The 20,234-nt window shown below is 38.7% G+C and overlaps 1 protein-coding gene across 4 annotated transcripts; it reads right to left on the minus strand.

Moving 5' to 3' along the window:
- Positions 1 to 1,559: 1,559 nt before the first annotated feature.
- On the minus strand, positions 1,560 to 19,899 carry LOC105058097 (uncharacterized). Of its 4 annotated transcripts, none has more exons than XR_012137186.1 (9): positions 19,648 to 19,899; positions 19,393 to 19,555; positions 17,953 to 19,215; positions 14,000 to 14,203; positions 10,684 to 11,551; positions 9,852 to 10,513; positions 7,727 to 9,762; positions 6,941 to 7,206; positions 1,560 to 1,838 (listed from the first exon to the last, which is right to left on the minus strand). XR_012137186.1 is itself a non-coding variant. In XM_010940889.3 (8 exons), exons 3-8 carry the CDS (start codon positions 19,163 to 19,165, stop codon positions 7,177 to 7,179), a joined length of 5,013 nt encoding a protein of 1,670 aa, XP_010939191.1. In that variant the 5' UTR covers positions 19,166 to 19,215; positions 19,393 to 19,555; positions 19,648 to 19,899; the 3' UTR covers positions 6,722 to 7,176. The 4 variants fall into 4 exon arrangements, 2 of the variants coding, with proteins under 2 accessions (XP_010939191.1, XP_073105512.1); XR_012137185.1 differs by lacking the exon at positions 1,560 to 1,838 and adding an exon at positions 2,155 to 2,354; XM_010940889.3 differs by lacking the exon at positions 1,560 to 1,838 and having other exon boundaries at positions 6,722 to 7,206.
- Positions 19,900 to 20,234: the final 335 nt, after the last annotated feature.

Raw genomic sequence — 20,234 nt, forward strand, 5'->3', positions numbered from 1 at the left:
ATTTTTTTTAAAAAAATTATAATATTTTGTAATCATATTATGACATTCTGCGATCGAACTATGACTTTCTGTTCATAACTTAGCCACGGAATGTTATAAGAAAGAAAGGATTATTTTCATCATTTAAAAATTTATAAATTTTCAATGGCAACAATGCTCTTTCCACTTTATGACTTCTAAAAAAAAAAATTATAATTTTCTGTACACAAGAAATCATAATTTGACTACAAGATGTCATAATTTTTTTCAAATAAAAAAAAATTTATCATTTAAAATTTTAAATAAAAAATAAAATTATAAATATTAAATGTACTATTAAATATACGTTGAAAAATGATGGCTACAAGATCCAAGATAGTTGGATGGTGCACTCCACGCCACTTTTATTGCACCCGATGCACAAGGACTTTCTCTAAATAGATATTATCCTGCAAATACAAAGATGGAATTTTTTGTTTTGGGACTTTCATAGCCTATGAATCTATCTTTAATTTTCTTTCAGCTTAAGACTTTCGCACGTAAGGCTTTTAGTTAACGAAGATTATAAATTGCTAATGGGAGTTAATACGTTGGAATTCCATAAATTTATGGCAAATGAAGCTATATCGGGAGCATTAGGCCCTTAATTTAATTCTATCGGTTTAATTACAAACACCAATTCTCTCCTTTCTATTAGAGGATAAATTGGAGCCTACTTGAATATTAAAGATCAATATGCTCCAAAAAATATTTTCTTTATGATATATAGGAAGGACTGAAAGGTGACTGAAATCCTAAAACTGTTAACAGCTAGTATCATTGGTTTTAGCCTGTCCTAACGGCATGTAAGCTTTACAGGTGAAGGTCATGTCCAGAGTCTGAAACCAATGCTGCACTTTTAGCATTTTAAGGATTTATATGCATTTATAGTATAATAATAAAGACATCCACGGCTGCTACCATAAGCCTTCTCCTCTTTCGCCAGCATTTAAACCCTGCGACTTAGAAATTGGGTAGTATGATTGCCCCAAACCCATTTAAGACCTCCAGTTTGAAAAAATCTAATGTTATCATCGGCAAAAATTGAATAATGTTCTATCAAATACATCCAGCTTTGAAAACTGAGTACTATCAGTAGACATTAAGCTGAGAAAATCAAGGCACAATGTTATCATCAGCAAACTAGCAAAAACAAAAAGATTTAATTCAATGGCAGGTCATGTGGTAGCAGGAAAAAATAGAAGGCAACTGATCCTTGGCAAAGACCTGCTTAAAATTCACTGGTCTGGCAAAAGCAACAAAACTAAAGTAACACACTGTCATTGCTCCATCATGCTCTATAATAAATTTTCTTAAGATCAACAATACAACATCAATGCTGTTTTCCCTTTTATCATCGATACTAACAAGCCATATGTATTTATCCAAAAAAAATACTAGCAGTGATTTCTATAACTGCCTGATCATCCTAGCTAATACCTTCATACTACAGGTTTCAATCACAACAATCAGTGCAACTTTCTTGAGCATATGTCTCTCCTACTATCACATGAGATTTTTTTGCAATCAAAAAATATTTTGTCCAGATCATTCATGAGATAAAAGCATGGCATAGAAATTTCTAGACATATACTGTTCTTGACATCGTTTACGAGCACAGAGCAACATGGCACATGGCAACTGAAAAATTGTTGGTTACCTTGTTTGACAAGCAGGTGGCTCTGCTTACCTACCCTTTTTCTACAGTTTGTCATGTCCCTTAATATAGGATTTGGCTACCAGTTCTTTGTACAAGGCTGCTCCTCTCTTCTTTTTCATCCAGTAACATCTACTTCCATAAACTCATCACATGTATGTAACTGAACCATGATTTGAGCAATATGTTAGCTTTCATAATCTGAATGCAACAGCAACAATCATTCTAACAAGTAGCATACGACACATGCTATGATTGTAACTGGTTCAAGGTCATGAAAAATTTAGCAGATGATTGTTATCTCACAAGCAAAGAGAAAAAATCAGGATTGGGCTTTCTAGCATGAGAATTAATCATTTTATATGTATTTATAAAGATTTACTTCCACTGACGCACAAAAAAGAGGAAAAAATAAAAATAAAAAATGGTGGAAATAATGCCTGCATAAGGTATGCAAATGCCTTATGTAGTGTATCATGTGAGACAGGAAAAAGCTTCACTGTATCATGTTAATGCCTACACAAAGTAGAGATAAATTTGGTCATGTCAGACCTCAGTGATACCCTTGAGGAATGAAATGTACACCAAGTTAAGATGCCTGCTACATCATTGACTCAATTTCAGTCTTCGGCCTTCCCAACAAAAGCAAGAATTTCCATTGCAATAAGGGCCCTGTCACCTGAAGTTGTAGAAGAGAGCTAATACCAGTCAACTCATGGCCACTGTATCATCCACATTAATCAACTGATTAAGTGAAATGAGAATTTAATCAAACATTTCACAGAATCAATACTGACAAGGTTCATACTGATTCTTCAATTTATGCATAGTAATACGAGCCATAAAAAATACTCTTTTTGCTTTTATATCCTTGTTCCACAGAATGCTATGAGTTCAGCTTAATACATACCCATGTGTGCATATCTATGGAACTAAAGTTTTAAATCTTATGGGACGAAGATGTCCCGTTTCTCCATGAAACGGGACGCCCCACTGTCCCATCTCATCCCAACAGCAATCCCAATCATATACCCAAGTAGATATCCTTTATCTTTCTCCCCTTCTTTCCTTTCTTTCTTTCTTTTTTCTTCCTTCTTTTCTTTCTTTTCTTCTACCTTCCTTTTTTTTCCTTTCTTTTTTCTTCTCCCTTCCTTTCCTTTTTCATTTTTCTTCTTTCTTTCATTTCTTTTATTTTCTTCATCTTTCCTCCCTTTCCTTTTTTTTCCTCTTTCTTCTTCTCTCCAGAGTCTCAAACCCGTCCCAGTCCCGTTTTCTCACAAGAACGAGACGGGACCACTGGGACACCCCCAGAACGTAAAACCATGTATGGAACTATCAGTTCCGGGACCACCTCATAAGTCAGAAATGGTAATACCTAATTTCTAGAAAGCATTTAAGGACCTGTGTGAGTGATGACAATCATAAAAGCATCATATGCATACTTCTCATCCTAGAAAAGAATATGCTCAGTCCACTTTATCTTGTGGCAACACTAATCAGAAACATCTAAAAGTTTCAAATTTGACCTAGTTCCTTTTCGTTTACATGTTGTCAAGAAGTACATGGATGTATCCTGTGATCATGACCGAATGTGACTCTTTTTGTTTAATTACAGCTTCATGAGATTAGTGTATATTTTAATTTACTTTTGTGTGGAAAAGGGCATCTAATCAAAAGTTTAGATCTTTAGATTGCTAATGTTGACGATTAACAAGTAGATCCCATGCATGATAATAGACCAATGGTCATCAGATTAGTCAATGTTTATCAAAACTATAGCACTGTTGAGAATGTACTGGCGGCAGCACTCATTTGATATTTTGGTTTACACATGATCCAACCTAGGATGCACTAAATCCATTTAATTTATCCCTGCAGATGGTGAATATGTCACTCCTTGTTTAGAAACCCTCAGGCCTAGTTTGGAAACAAAATTGGAAACTCTGGAATATTTTTTTACCTTCAACTGTATGATTGATTTCCACGCTAAGGCTGGAGAAGTCATCAATTGTGTTCAGATAAATTGATCTAACTCATGACCACATTGTACCATAGTACAACTGACACTACAGTAATTACTTTTAGGTTCAAAGACAATTATGCCCTTCTATTCGTGGTTAACTTTTGCTAATAAAGGGTGTTCTTAGCCTTTTTGATAATCAAAGTAGGATAAAAAATGGGAATAACCCCAGTACCAGGGGACCTAATAAATTGCTGATCCTCCAGGGTTTGACTGAACAGTCAAGAATCAGCTCTTCAATCCCACAAAATGGCTTCTTTGGCACTTATCCCTGGATAAGCAAGGGTAAGTGCCTTATTCTGCATCTAACCCCACTTCCAAACGGGGCTCCTCTAGTCCCACTTCCAAACTAGGCTTCCAGGTGACCAGTGGTGATAAAATTGGTTTACAACCTGATAAAGGTAACAAAATGCTCATTCAATTTATTGTTACACCTTCAGATATATAAATCTTTAAATTCACTTCGTACTTCCTCTTTAACATACAACAAATCATCACTTTAGCACAAAATTTTGTCATCCATTATATTCAATCCCCACATCTCAGTACATTTCAACCCCCACATCTCAGTACATATGAGAGATATCCAAATAAATGCCTTAACTCTCATTGCCAAAGTGTTGATAACAAAAGAGAGAAGTAGGCATTGACCGAATAGAAGTGAAGGGTTCAAAAGAAGTATCTATCTAGAAGAAATAATTTGGAACATAAAGGACTGTGGAGTACCCCATCAGTTCAGATTTTCACACAAGCAGCTCCAACAGTCAAACATATGGATTAATCTTGTGAAACTTCTATCTAAATCCCACAAATCAATGCATATGATTGGAGTTTTCTAGAGAATGTCTTGATTCCATCAAGAGGGCTAAGAGCATAGAATGGACATTGACCAAAGCTAACGAAATGGGTTCAGATGGAATGCTGTTTCTATAGACTTGTATTACTAATAGATGGTGTAATGTATCATATTGGTTTGTACCATACAGTATGCATTGTGAAAACACAGTACTGGCACAATACGGGGACACATGTCCCTGTTTGCTGCATGCCAGCTTCTGCTGGCCCATCTTGTTGGTGCAAACTGGTCCAGCACAGAGCAATTCAAGGAAGGAAAAACCATATTGTTTGTTGGAACACCACTCAGCTTAGACCAAATAGCACAATACATACCACACGAACAAATAAACAGCATCATAACAGGTCATGGCACACTTTAATCCTTAGTTACAAGTCTTGATTATATATAAAAAATGTGTGGTTCACATTTCTAGCTTAACCCCAGCATTTATAATAGACAGCTCACAGTTAGCCATTAAAGCAAAAAAGACATACAGAAGCTTATCTTCTAGAATGTCCCAACTTCTCAAGATTTCACTCAACAAGTGCCTATTCAAATCAAATCTAAAAAAGCTTTTAAAAGTAATCTTGAGCTTACCATTCAAATATGGCTCAATGCATCAAAAACCTCTCAAGGTTGAAATACATGGCAAAAGCTAGAGGGCTTCAACGATGCATGTAAACAACAAAAGTATAAAGCAGACTCCCTTTCAACTTCTTAGCTTAACTGACGAACAATGAGATACAATATCACAATTGACTTCGGCATCTCACAAATAACTAACACATCAAACAAATTCACTCTCCACCTGATAACTACAATCATACACATGCTTTCTTTTAACTCAATTCCTATTTTGCTTGTTCATACTTCTCCCATATGAAGGCACTGTAGCCAATGACTAAAGCCATGAATAACTTGAACAATTTCACACTCAGCTTAGTCCAAATAGCACAATACATACCACACGAACAAATAAACAGCATCATAACAGGTCATGGCACACTTTAATCCTTAGTTACAAGTCTTGATTATATATAAAAAATGTGTGGTTCACATTTCTAGCTTAACCCCAGCATTTATAATAGACAGCTCACAGTTAGCCATTAAAGCAAGAAAGACATACAGAAGCTTATCTTCTAGAATGTTCCAACTTCTCAAGATTTCACTCAACAAGTGCCTATTCAAATCAAATCTAAAAAAGCTTTTAAAAGTAATCTTGAGCTTACCATTCAAATATGGCTCAATGCATCAAAAACCTCTCAAGGTTGAAATACATGGCAAAAGCTAGAGGGCTTCAACAATGCATGTAAACAACAAAAGTATAAAGCAGACTCCCTTTCAACTTCTTAGCTTAACTGACGAACAATGAGATACAATATCACAATTGACTTCGGCATCTCACAAATAACTAACACATTGAACAAATTCACTCTCCACCTGATAACTACAATCATACACATGCTTTCTTTTAACTCAATTCCTATTTTGCTTGTTCATACTTCTCCCATATGAAGGCACTTTAGCCAATGACTAAAGCCATGAATAACTTGAACAATTTCACTCTACAAGTGACAGCTACAACTTATTCAAATTTATCTGAAAACTTTTCATATTAAAATTCAGAATTTTTTCATGGGCATCACATACTTTGTTTCAGTCAAAGGGGCATTACTGAGACCTCATATTAAAACTGGCTACTTCATGTACCATCAACATTCTTCAACCTTAAGTACTAGAAGAATTCAGGGAAATAAGAATCCCTTTAAAATTTACAATTAAGCAAGTCACGCAAGTCCATACTACCATCAGAAGCCTAAGATGCAAAAAGTTTCACGTGGCAATTAGAAAAACAAAAAAAACACATTAACTGAAGGCAAGAAATTAAACCTCGATCGCTTTTAAAAAGAGAGTTAAATACGTGCCAATATCACTCTCAGTGGTTCATAAGAGTAGTCCATGCACTCTTTACCACACTCAATAATATGAAACCAATATCACAATATAACCTCAAACACTATCAAGCCACTAAACTTTGCTTAATTAATACCTACAGGCTTTGGCATGCATCCAGTTATCCCCCATTGATAAGAATTACTAAAATGAGAGCACAAAGTCCAAATTAGGGAAAATTAACTTTCTCGAGTTTAAAAAGAAATGCTGTATCTACATTTGAAACACAAAAAAATCATAAAACTTGGGTACTCAGGCATTGAAAGCTAGAAGTAACTCTATAACATCATGGCTTCTTCAGTTCGAGGCTCCCCATGGGGAGGGGGAGAATCATAACAAAACCAAATTAGCCACAGTAAACTAAGAAATATTTTACAGATCAGATACCTACAATTGATGACCAGGCAGAAATGAGTCAAAAAGCAAACACCATCCAGAGATATGGGTAACATACATATTTGTTGCTTCCCCAGAACTGCTGAGAAGAATATTATCAGCTCAAATCCCGGACTGTGTGAAACAGCTAACTCAAAAACACACCTCGTCAGAAGCCAATCTCTCTCACAAAGCCCTCAATCTCTCCTTAAAAGATTTTCCTGCACCAGCAAGTCTTCGTGCATATGGAGGGTCACCACAAAAGAGAGGAAAGAAGATTGCTCTAGAAGGTACTCCATAGTTATCAGTCATTATCTACATCTTGACATATTTGTCCACATAAGCCTGCAGAAAAAGGAAGCCAGATTTGTCATTAGATTTTAGATTTCTCAATGAAACACCTTAGTTTCATATAAAGAAGGAAAAACTACTCTCTACTAAGCATAGTATTGTTGGTGTGGACAAACAAAACCACGGCAGGACCAATTTTAGACAGCTATCACTAGTGGGGCACATACCTCACTCAAAACTCCATCTAAGCCATACTCTGCCCAAGGCCCCACCAAGAGAGCACAGCCAAATAAAAATATGGAAATTGAACCCAAGACATAAATATGTCTCATTAAGACCCTTAATCAATAAATATTTAATTCAATAAGCAGTATCCTTTTTCTAATCAAATAATTCATGCTCAAATCAGTAGAACACAAAAGAAAGAAGACTGAAGACATATATCATGCTCAGAGGAAAGGCATTACCTTTGGGTGCATAAGCTTGAAATACTCATATAAGATTTTGCTATTTAAATATACACAATGATAAAAAAAGAGAAGAAAAATTTTTGGTATAAGCAATATAGACATACCATCACCAGCTTGGTCAGTTTCCGCTGCGATGACTCTACATACTGATTGATCTTTGCTTGCGTTTTAGGTATCTGATGACTTGGAATTGCACCAGAAACCTTATCCACTGTTTTCTTCACAATGGTCTTAAATGCCTCTTTGCTCATGTTTCCCTGTCTCCATGACGGCTTAAGAACTTCCTTCACAAAATCTGCAAGCGCAATCTTGAGAAGCTTCATTGACCTTGATTCCTTGCTTTTCTTCTTTCCAGGTGATCGAACCTGATCAATCTCAATTTCGCCTGCAGCAGTGTTGCCCGGAATGACTGGGCTCCAGTTTTTTCCATCCACTTGTTGAGGGCTCTCATTCTCAACAGCACCCACTTCTGCATCTGTGGCCACCTCACCAAATTCATCGACTTCAGACTTAAGTTCAGCACCTGTGCCATCTTTCTGCCTATTGCTATCCTCAACATCTGCAGGCCTAGTCAAGCTGTTAATTTTTGGAACCATGCCTGCATCATTAGAAGCTAGGTTGCGCTCTTGAACATGATCTAGCTTCTTGAGCATGTTGGAAGATGTTTCAATGCTGTCAAAGAGTGGATCATATGGGACACCAGATGCAGGATCCCTAAGAAACTGATTGTGCGCATCAGGTAGCACTTCTGCAGAAGTTTCATGGGAATAACCACCACTTCTTGGCAAGAATTGCTCTCCTGATCTTCTCATATTGGGTGGTGAAGCTTTCAACCTTGAATCAGAACCACCTGACGGATCATGGCTTGAACTGAACAAAGAATCATATTTACTGGAACCAAACTTTAAGCTTCCTGGTGCCTCTTCAAAAGTAGATGCAAAAGGGTTGTAGTGGGTTGAGATAGAAATTCTTGGTGCCCCAATATCAGAGAGCTGGTGTGGCAAATTGCTTTCTGAGAAGCTCGATGACAATCTTTGGAGAGGAGGATTAGTCATGCCTGGACCACCCTGGTTTGTAGGAAAATTAGGACTGGCAGAGCGTTGTTGGCCATAGGGAGTATGTGAATAAGGCAGATTGCTGACAGAAGGGAATTCTTCCTTGGAGAAGAATCTAGGGGGCGGACGATCCCCTGGGAAAGACTCAGATCGGTTCGAAAGGGCTGGAGGAAACACAGCGCTGCTTTGGGAATATGACTTAGAGGAACTAGGTCCCTGACTGGGAAATGGAATCCGAACATCATCATGAAGAAGAGATTGATGGTGCAAATGATATTCCTTCTGCTGCAAATCTGAGATGATTCGAGAACCTTCAGGCATGGGAGGGGGGCATGCTAACCAATCTTCTCTAGGAAAAGGTTGATTCTGCTGATTTCCCATTGGCAAAGGCCTCCATTTAAACTCATCCATATGCAATCGAGGATGATGAGACGGCTCCATTGACTGGAAAGGTTGACGATGGAAATCAACTGCCTGTGAACGAGTCAGCTCACCTGGAACGTAGGGCCTTATAGAAGGCTGGGAAAAGTCATTTCTAGGTGGTATAGTGTTTTGCTGAAACTGCATGCGCGAAAATTCTGTTGCAGGAAAGGCAGGCCTGCTGGGCAATCCATTCACATATGAAGGTGGTGGCAGAGGGGGATTGAGCCACATGGAGTTCGAAGGATGAATACTTTGAGGATGGTAATCACCAGCCCCAGGTTGTTGATGGGAAGTTAACATATCTAAGGGTGGATGATGCAAGTGATAGCTTGTGACTGGTGGTAAGGGATTCTCTCTAGGATGTTCTGAAGCACGTGGTGCAGTAGTACTGTCTGCAGGAAAGAACGGAGGATGCCCCTGAGGTGCAGGTGGTAGCAGTTGAGATGGCTGAGATTTAGCATCTGGCACTGAAACTCTAGGTGGTGAAAACTCATCAGGAAGCAACCTTTGATTCCAAGGCTGACTTGCAAGACCACAATCTGAATGTGAATGTCTCACAGAACTTTCGCTTTGACATGTCTGAGATACTAGAGCATGTTCTGAATTTGGCCGAATAGAAGGGACCTGATTTTGAAATGCACCAGCCTGAATAGCTTGACCCTCTGCACGAGAAAAATGAACAACATTTGAGGTTCCAAAATAGAAGTGGAAGCATAAGTGGCTTGAAAAGACTGAGAAAATGTAAGTTTACCCGTCTTAGGTTGACCCAAAACAGTTTCGCTGACCAAACATTCAGATTTTTGAGCCAGTGAAGTCTGGGAGGATTCTAGCAGAGGCTGAGTTCTTTCTTCCTCTGCACCATTAATCTTAGGTGCCTTCTGCAATATTTCCAATTGCTGTGGTTCCTTCACTCGACTAACAATATTTTGAGAACCATGATCAGTGATTTGTCGATCGCCAGCATCATTTTCCAAACTTGGTAATGCATCAGCTGTTACAGCATCCACTGCAACCTTCTCACCCAAAACTCCATCGTGGGTAAGCTTGGTGCTGGCTTTGGACAATTTCTCATCAGTCTGCATATTCGGGCTCTTTGTTGCTTCCAGACCCACATCGTCGCGTTTCTCAACATCCATATTTCTCACTGAACTCTTAGCATGATAGCTGTTTTCAGAAACCAGAGCATCATCATGCACATCGTAGTTGTCAGAACCTTGTGCAAAGTCTTTACAATGTGGCTGCCTGCGCCTGTGGTATCGAACATCACGGTGGAGAAAACGACAAGATGCTCCACGGAAGCACCTGCCTCGAATAAAGTTGAAACATTCAGGAGGCTGATCCCGATCAGCTCTTGCAAACAAGGTAGTCCGCCTATAAGCTTGTGGTGACTTACTCCTCCTCCTAGGGGACCAGCTGAAAGACAAGTGTATGAGGCTTTTTAGACTGCACAGCATTTGCACTTGAAAATGAATGTGCAGTCATAGATGGCATGTGAAGCAAAGCATTTGAAATCTTGAATAGCCAAAAATAAATTGATTTAGCAGGATATACACCAAATTATGTAGAAATTCATGATATTGTACCTGCGAGATCGGCTGCGTTTGTCTCTTCTCCTAGGACTGCGACTTCTCTGCCTCCATCTACTCTGTTGAGGTGATCGACTGCGACTCCAACTCCTCACCCGCTTACCGTGCCTTTCATTGTAGTGTATCCCATCAGAATCGCTGTCACTAATACCTTCCCTTACCAAACGCCCAAATTCATCCACATTTGGTGTAGTAGAGTCCTGCTTTGCATCCTCCAGGTGAATCTGAGTAACTTGAAGGTCAGCATTGATACTTTTGTCTCCCACAACATCATTGTCCTCAGAAAGCTTATGATTTCCAGTCTTATCATGCAATCTTTGATCATGCTGCTTGTGAATACTTAGATCAGTCACATTTTCAATTTCATCAATGGGATTTGAAAAGACAACATCTGGTTGTGCAGACTTTTGAGGCAATGAGCTGCCAGAAGTAGCAGCTTCTTTGGGCAAATGACTTGAATCAGCACGTAGTCTGGATCTTTCAGGCTCAGGAGCACTCTTAGGGCTCAAATTTGAAGGCATTTCATATCCCTCATCCTTTTGCAAGCCTGACCTGGCTACTGCAGCTGATGGGGAGGTCCAAACAGGGTGGATGCTGTCCACATGATCTTTCTTATCATCATCTTCTCCGCTGTCATCCGAAGCATAGCCTTGTATAAGACGGAATGGGCTTCCATCTTTAACAAATACCCTTGGAGTTTCTGCAGTCTTGCCACAAGCAGCAGTTGGCATAACATTGACCCAGCTAGAATCTTGAGTTAGTGGCCTCACAGACTGTTGCAAGTTGCCATCTACAGCACACTCAGCAGCACTAGGCAGAGGCCTGACTGGGCTAACATCTTCAATAAATGATGAATCCTTGTCATCTGAAAATAATATCAGATTGATAATTTGTCTGAAAATAAAGTTAAATACCAACTTAGGTGGAAAACATGGAATAACCCCAGCCAGAGGCAGACAAACCACAGTGTAACCATCATACAAACACTTTAAATATTCAAATGTCTAAATATATGCAAACATACATGGTGGTAGGAAGCAAAAACAATTTACTAGAGAAATACATAAAATATCTATCTGAAAAAAAAAAAAACTAAGATTTCCTCAGAAATTAATAAAGTTGTTCCCCACCGTGAAGCTCATGAACAGGTGCAACCACACTGCAGCATGCACATACAACAATAGAGAGTTGATGTAAATTGTGTGCATATTTCATGCCACTAACAGGAAACATAGACATTATTCTTAGATTGTTTACACAATAAAGGGTAGAGATTGAACATGTTTTCTTATTTATCATTGCATTCCAAAATTGTAACTAGAAGTCATTATGGTAGACTTAATCTTTCAACTGATGTTAAAAATACAATGATATTGTCTTCCAAGATTCTCAATTACTGTGGGCATAAAGCAGCAACTTGGGTAACTCTAAGGGTGCATGAGGCATTTAAAGAGTGTTTTTGATACTACTGAGATGTGAAATAAGCATGATTATACATGTACTGCTACTGCTAGTTAATAGCAACATTCATGTTCTGACAAATGTTGCAGAAAGGTCAAGTAAGACATGGGTCTAAACCAAGTATTGAGGTGACTTTCAGATGATACAACTGTGGGCCAACATCGGTCATATATGAGGAATAAGAGTTTAACAAGTTATGTGGTAACCAGGTGACCTGTTGACCCATTAGCATTGGCTGCTTGAGACAAATAAGGATATGAAGGAGAAAATAACAAGAGACACAATGAAGAAAAAAAGAACAAGAAAGAAACAAAGAAAGAAAGAAGCAACTGGCCCCTATACAGCTATTAAGACAAACTTTCTTATTTTTCTTGTTCATTTATTGAGCCCCACTTCTCTGCTTCTTAACTTAGGGAGATTTGAGGATCCAATTTCCTGAAGAAAAACCATGATCAACATGGGTTAGCCATAGGATTCACAAATACAACAAAATATTTAGTATTTATAGAAGAACAATGAGGACCAAAAACATGCTCACCTTCTCTTTTCCCATGGAGCATGGCAGATCTCCACATTGTTGGTAAAGTTGGTCTTAGGGCCCAAGGACATGTCTTTGCATTCATTCGCATCTTTGATGAAAAACCCACATTCATCAATTGTCCTATATCCAATCTAAAAATAAGCAAAACCCCTCTGATATTCAATAACATAGATCAGTCCTTGAAAAACCATGACAAACCTTCCTTGACACACCTACAATGGCAAATGCTATGTGCTCACACAAAACCAAACAAAAGTGGAAAACCATAATGATAATCAAAGACGACCAAATGCAAGGATGAAGACAAACCATTCAAAAAGCTTTTAGGGCCTAGTTTGGAAATGGCATAACGATAGGACAAGGAATTTATCCTGCTTTATACTTGGGATAAATGCAAAACATGCCAAAAATAACCTAGAATTACTTATCTCCAACACCTCAGTCATACCAGCATTACCAGGACCCATGATACCCTAGGATACAACGAACCAGGTTAACCCCATATTTATCAGACCTTAATTATTGAAATGACCAAAAAAACCCATTTATGAGCAAAAAGGAAAAAACAAAAAGAAGGGCATATTTGTTTTTTAACCCCATATTTGTTTTTTAACCCAACAGTAATTATTGTAATGTCAGTTGTACCATGGTACAGCCTAATCACGACATGTGGATAAAATTGATTTATTTAAACAAAATGAAAGGACTTATCCCACCTTGTCTCGCCTTATCCTGGGATTTATTATACCCAGGAAGGATACCTAAAACTTGTCCCCAAATTCCCTTTCCCCATTCCACCTCTAAGCTAGGCCTGAAAAAAAGCACATAAATAAAATAAAAAATAAATAGTCAATGTACAGCAGTTGCTATTAATTAATCAAGAGTGGAAAACATGTTCCATTAGACCATACAGCATCAGAGAGAGGAAAAATTATAAATGTGCAATTAATTTGTCTCTCAGCTGAACTTGAGAAGACCACCACTGTTGTTGGATAATCATTTACTTTTTCCTTAATGTTAACCGTATCATTTTGTTATCCTCATAAAGTATCCACCATCATTGAGATATATCAGTTGTCCAATGTAAGGTGCCCAAAATGATGGCATCTCCAAGAGCTAAGTCATTTTAAATATAGCAGACAATCATAACCAATTTCATGCAACATAGGAATGAATTATCCAGGAATAAATAGACAACATAATTACTTTGTAATGGAACAAATTTATTGTCAAAGCAGAATATCTAATGATGAGGGATAGAAAGGGCAATAAGTGGAAAAGAAAGCAGAATAAAGAGCTTCAAACCAATACCTTCCCTTTTGTCTTGCTTAAAGGATGAAGGCCCTGAACAGGATACAGTGTTAGGCACTGCACCCTCCTGAACATGCTCTGTAGTACTCCGAGGTGCTGGCTCTTCAACAGCATCTCTTCCATTACTTAGAGAAGCAGACTCTCCAGTTGGCTCTGCATTCGATTTGATGAGACCAGCATCACCGCCAAGCAGGCCAACATCATCTAGATATATACCCCATATGGCAAAAGTTCATCATCAACGTAATACAGAAAGACCATGTTATTTCTGACAAATGAAATAATATAAAAAAAAAAAGCATAAAACAGAAAATCATTTGAACTTTTTTGGTCCATGAGAGGACATGTAATAAGAAACACAAGTTAAAAAAACATTCCCACAGCTGATTTGATTTGAGCAATTGGACGAAAGTTAACAAGGCAAAACAAAAAGTACATGCAAAAGGGCATCCAAAACACAGAAGCAGAAAAAACAGCCAAAGGCCAAACCAAAGTACAGAGTCAGGAGATCAAGTTTAGCCAAAATAAATAATTAACGATGAGATGCAACCAAGAAAAGACTGAGAGCAGTGGTGAGAACTCAGAAAACATTTGAAGGTAAAGAAGAAGCTTTTCACACTCCAAATGTTACTATGCTGACAGCATGGAACAAAGCAAAATCAGGGTCCATGGTAAAGAGGCAGAAACGAGCTATACCACCTTGGCACTAGTTGTTCCCGAAGAAGCAACATGATGGTGAGAAACAGTCAACTGCAGAACACAACCATGCAAGGGAACCAAATATTATGCAAATAGGTTGCCTTAATAGTGTCTGCCCACTTTCCTTGCAAAATATTACCACACAGAAAGGATGGAACAAAACAAAAACCTGGGTCCCTCTTATCTTTCAAAATGTGGGCAGTCTTTTCTTTGCCTGGCATCCCTCAATTGCACAAAAGTTGCATGTTTCCTTTACATTAAAGAAGAAACCAGCTTACTAGATGACAAAAATAGTTGCTGAGTGCTGACAATTTCACAAAAAACCATATGTTTAATGACAATTGTCAAAAACTTAAGGAATAAAATGCATATCTAGAAACCCATCGCCCACCCACCCAAAAAAGAAGGGTGACCAAGAAGCCAAGATATAAGAGAAAAGAGGGGATAAATAAAGTCAATGCAGCAGATGATGTTGATAGTAATCATCCACAGCCACCTTACCGAGCCCTCCATGCTTAGAGAGAAATAAACTTGAAAGGTTTAGTAGTTCCCCTGCCCCCCAACCAAGCACATGCCCAAATAGATGCACATGAACACACCTTATGCTAAAGCAAGGATGTAAAGCGAGGTCTATGACAGAGGTTTCATGAAGTGACAGACCACCTATAAATCCACCATGCCATTCCCTAACAAGTATGGTATTACATTATCAAAGATTCTAAACCCTTCCCCAACCTCGTCCAACTCACAATCTTTTGAGTTACATGAATCTTAGGACATGAAGTCACAATCTAAAGACATCAACAACAACAACAGAGAATCAAGATCTTTATTGTCAACAATCCTATACCAGAAAAAATCCAGCAGCGGACCATGTCCAATCTGAGATACATTCAAATGAAATTCCTTATCACTTCAACCACCATATCTTCCTCCCTCAAAAGAAATTTAGGGTGGGAAGATAAGAAAAAAATAAATAAATAAGCTTAAAGAGTCTCGTCCAGAGCTACAGAACTCATACATACAAGCAACGATGAACACATGGGAACTATTCATCTCCCTCCCAAAACACACCAAGCACAAATGTTAACCAGAACGAATGCACCACCATCCACATTCCAAATGGCCCGCTGGGAAGTTTTCAAAACCAGCTCATACCCTACATAACTCAAACTAACAAGGTCTTCAACAAATTTGACTTTTTTATCCAATATGGCATAAACCCATAGAAGAACCAGACCAAAGAAATTCACCTTGTACAAATGCAGCTGTTAAAGAATTTTTTTTAGGAAATAACAGATCAGACATGCCCCACAAGCAACAGTACTCGAACATACAAAATTCAGGGTAAGGTGCAATTTGTATGTGCTAATAATTAAATTCTGCACCGATCCAAGTGGACCAGGTCAAGACAATAAAAAAAGTGGGAAAACTTGACCAGTTACTTGAATAGTCCTAACATATCATCAATCAATAACAGTCATGAACTGAAGACGCCAGGAAGATCTTCAATATGATGCTCTTCGGCAAATAAGGTATAAGCATGACAAACCCATTGACAAAGAATCAGGAAGAATACAAAACACTAACCAAGAAAGAAAAAGAGCCAACCACTGATAATTTTAATTAAAACATAATGGCATTCAACTGTAACATCAATATTCATATAAAGCTGCATTAAAAAAATTCTAATATGTGAAGCCAATGTGAACCTGTTGATCTCAATCAAGTTAGAGCAATAAGTAGTGGCTAGAGAGCACTGGAGCTAGTGCAGGGAGCAAATACAGAGGATTTAAGTGGGTGTGACATCAACTAAGCTAAACTAATATATTTCTTAAATTACTTCCTAATAGAATAAGATCAGTTACCATCGTCGGTCCAAAGGGTGACCTGATTAACATCAGACCAAACAAGTCACTAAGGTACCTACACCTTTCTGGCAGATCATAGTAAAAAGTTAAAGAATTTGGAGAGTAATCTAAAAAATTACAGATCAAAATTTGATATGGAAAAGTTTTTAGAAAACAGTACTTCAGGTATGCATTAAATTCTAATGTATAATGGCAATCATTGAAGTGTCAAAGTTACAATTCTCACTATTAGGCAAACTTAGAATTGTCAACGGCCATTGCATAAATAAGTTGAGCTTTTAAATTAGTTTAAAATTTACATTATTCAAATGTAGAATTTTAGAATTGTCAACGGCCATTGCATAAATAAGTTGAGCTTTTAAATTAGTTTAAAATTTACATTATTCAAATGTAGAATTTTATTTCTTATTTAGAGACACAAAACGAGTAAATAAAATGAAAAGTCCTTCTTACAGCAGATGTTGGTCTAAAGGTACTTATAAAGCTCCAAATTTTGTTCAGGCGATTGAGATTAGAAAGTTTGTTAGTCATCCTTTCATATCATCTTCTTCATCATCCTCCCTTAACCTTTACCTTTGCTTTATCATGCATGAGTTAATAATCATCCTTATTCTTTTTTTTTGATAGATGAATTTTTTGAGTTTGAGCCATGATATAACTAATCCAAATCAAAAGAATGGATTTGAGCTCTTGAGGCATTCTTGTGACTGACTAGTTGCCATTTCTGCATTCATCAAATGAGTTTGCCACTAGGAGAAACAAGCATGCCATTGTTAATAAGAAATGGAGCAGGAAAAGACATTAACATGTCTAATTTGGTTAAGAATGATTCTTCCAATATCCATTTTCAAACTTCTAAGAGGAAAGCCCATCCATAGGTAGACAAGTTCTGAAGATGGCAAAAACAAGATTAGATGTATCAAAACAATTCAATGACTTTTGAAATGAAAGAAGTAATGCTTACTAATATGTTCATTCAGCCTCACACACTCAGAGATTATGTGTCAAGATGGAGAAATGATAGCACATTGCCAATTATAAGATTGCTCAATTTTAAGAGAAATGAGGCATAAAAATAGCAACAAATCATCTTGAAAGATCATAACAAGGAATACAAGCAACAATCTTGCGAGAAATTCATCACAAGCTTAAAATTTCAATATTCACACGACCATGTGCACAAAAAGCAACATATCAGTATAAAAGAGACTTGCAACAAGCATGGAGATGAAAGGCAGCCACACTTATTAGTCAATGGAACAGCAAGTAAGAATGCATGAAATAGCAATTTTTTTCCATTAATTTCTATGACAACTAAGGATTCATGAATCCATAATGTGCAAGAGGAGTGAAGTATGAAAAGACTGAAAGATGTTCACTGACCTTCCATATCCATGTCTGACACAGAAGGTGAACTAACTGCAACTTCATTTTCCAAATCACCAGATTGCAAAGAATTCTCCATTTCAGATGTCCTCACTGGATCTTTATGTGATTCCATTTCAAAACGATATTTCCCTTTCATCCACTGAAAATACTCATACCCAACAGCAGCAGCACTCCCAGGTGCACCTCCAAACAAGAAGGCAAATTTTGGATTCCCAGCCTCCTTTGTTCGAGCCAAGTTTTCAAATTCAGGCCCAACCTTTGCAATGAATTGACACAGCACCTCGATATTGCGAACAACTTCTTCTTCAATTGGCTTGAGTGGAGGTGGAGGGACATCTCCTGAGACTTCTCTTTCCACCAGTGGAACCTTCTTTCCAGCATTATCAACTTCGCCAATGTGTGAACTGCCAGATACAGGGGCATTATCCACTGACTGTGCCAGAGCAACTGGATCATCAGTAGTAACATGCTCAAAGGAATGGTTCCTGTCAGCTCCAGAATCCACAGATGGTGCCAAAGGAACAGTTGGAAGTTCCTCCATTGGAGGAGCTGGTGGAGTTGGTGAAGGTGGAACGGGTGGAGGAGAAGCCGGAGGAGGGGGAGGTGGCGGAGGTGGGAGGGAAGGCGGCTGGGCATCTCCAAGTGAAGCACTTCCAAAAGGCACAAACGGGGCCGGTGTTACCGAGACAAAATTTGACGGGGGAGGGGGTGGAGGTGCAGGAGGCACATGTTGAATCCCCAGAGGGGGTGGGGGAGAGGTTCTATACAGAACTTGTCCCTGTGAAGGAGGAGGTGGAGGCGGAAACATTCTTGGAGGTGGCGGCATTTGTTGCGGTACTTGATGGGCATTCTGGCTTAGCATTGGTGGAGGGTACGAAGTGCCCGGCGGAGCATAGGAAGGATACACTTGGGCACTTTCATGGGGGTGGATGTAACGCTGCCCCATGTTCACTGGTGGAGGAGGTGGGAAGTGGAGAGGCTGCTGAGCCGGTGGAGCAGGTCGAGCATGCTGATAGGGAACAGAGGGCGGGCCGGATGGAGCTTGGTGAATTTGTGGTTGAGGTGGGGGGCCATGCTGGATAGCTGGAGGGGGCAGACCAATTGGAGATTGCTGGAAGGGGGCAGGGTGCCCTGGAGGGGCTTGCTGCAATGGAGGTGGCGGCGGCCCATGCCGAAACTGGGGGGCATAGCTCCCTTGTCCATACATCTCACTTTTAGTAATCTCTTCTTCAAGGTTCAAACACTATTTGGAGTTTCCTACATCATTCAAACTAAAAACTTTGAGTTGCTTCATTTAAAAGAAAAAGGATGGAAGGGGGAGAGAAAGAGAGTTCTGTTTGCTATCATAATAACTGCATAAATCAAGAAAAATCCACCAATAAGGAGTTCTAAATGTATCCAAAACTACTCGAAAAGCGACAAATTTATAAGTACCTCCGATGACGAGAATTCAGAAAACGACCCAAACCCTCTCTGTAATCACAGAAGTGTTTGATTGACAGGATCTCCACGAAAAATCCGATCAAAAGCCATTCCTTTTGCCTCCAATGAACGGAATCCAAAACCCTAGCCGTCGAAGCCGCATCAGATTCCAAACCTAGGGCAAGCACCAATCGTAGTATAACAACAAACAAACTCCATTTCTTCACAAATGGAACCCCATCGAATCCTGCAACCAAAAGAAAATACCTTTTTCGATGGAGAAGGCGTGCAAATCCGCTATCACAATATCTCCGCTCGCGATCGCGGAAGATTCATGGATTGAGAAGCGAACCCGGGGAATTCCGATCGAAGAAATCGAGGGTTTTAGGATTTGGAAGCGAAGCGAAGATAGACCTCGGAAGAGTTTCCTTTAATTATTTTTATCACGCTCTTCGTCGCAGCGGGGGTCCAACAGAGGAGATGGATGAGTTTGGTTGGTTCTATTGAAGGAGCCAAGGGTGTCTCCGTGGGGGAATAAAGCGTGGAGTAGAACGTGGAGCGACGAGATGGACAAAGAGGACCGTCCAAAATGAATCGAACGGTCTAAGATCCTCCGATCGGAATAAATTTAGGTTAATTTTATTTTTTTGGTCTGGACATCGCTAACACCTTTATACTTATTCTCGACCTCCATTGCATAACTAATATAAAAATCGCTGCGCACCGCGGCTTCCTTATCATGGGCATGCACATTAAAAAAATAAAAAATATATATATGATTATAAAAGTAGAATAGAGCTCATTGAAAATGTTAGATTTCATGGATGTTTGAAATTTTTCCCATTAACTGCTTT

This window comes from Elaeis guineensis, chromosome 15 (genome assembly GCF_000442705.2).
Source record: "Elaeis guineensis isolate ETL-2024a chromosome 15, EG11, whole genome shotgun sequence".
NCBI lineage: Eukaryota > Viridiplantae > Streptophyta > Magnoliopsida > Arecales > Arecaceae > Elaeis > Elaeis guineensis.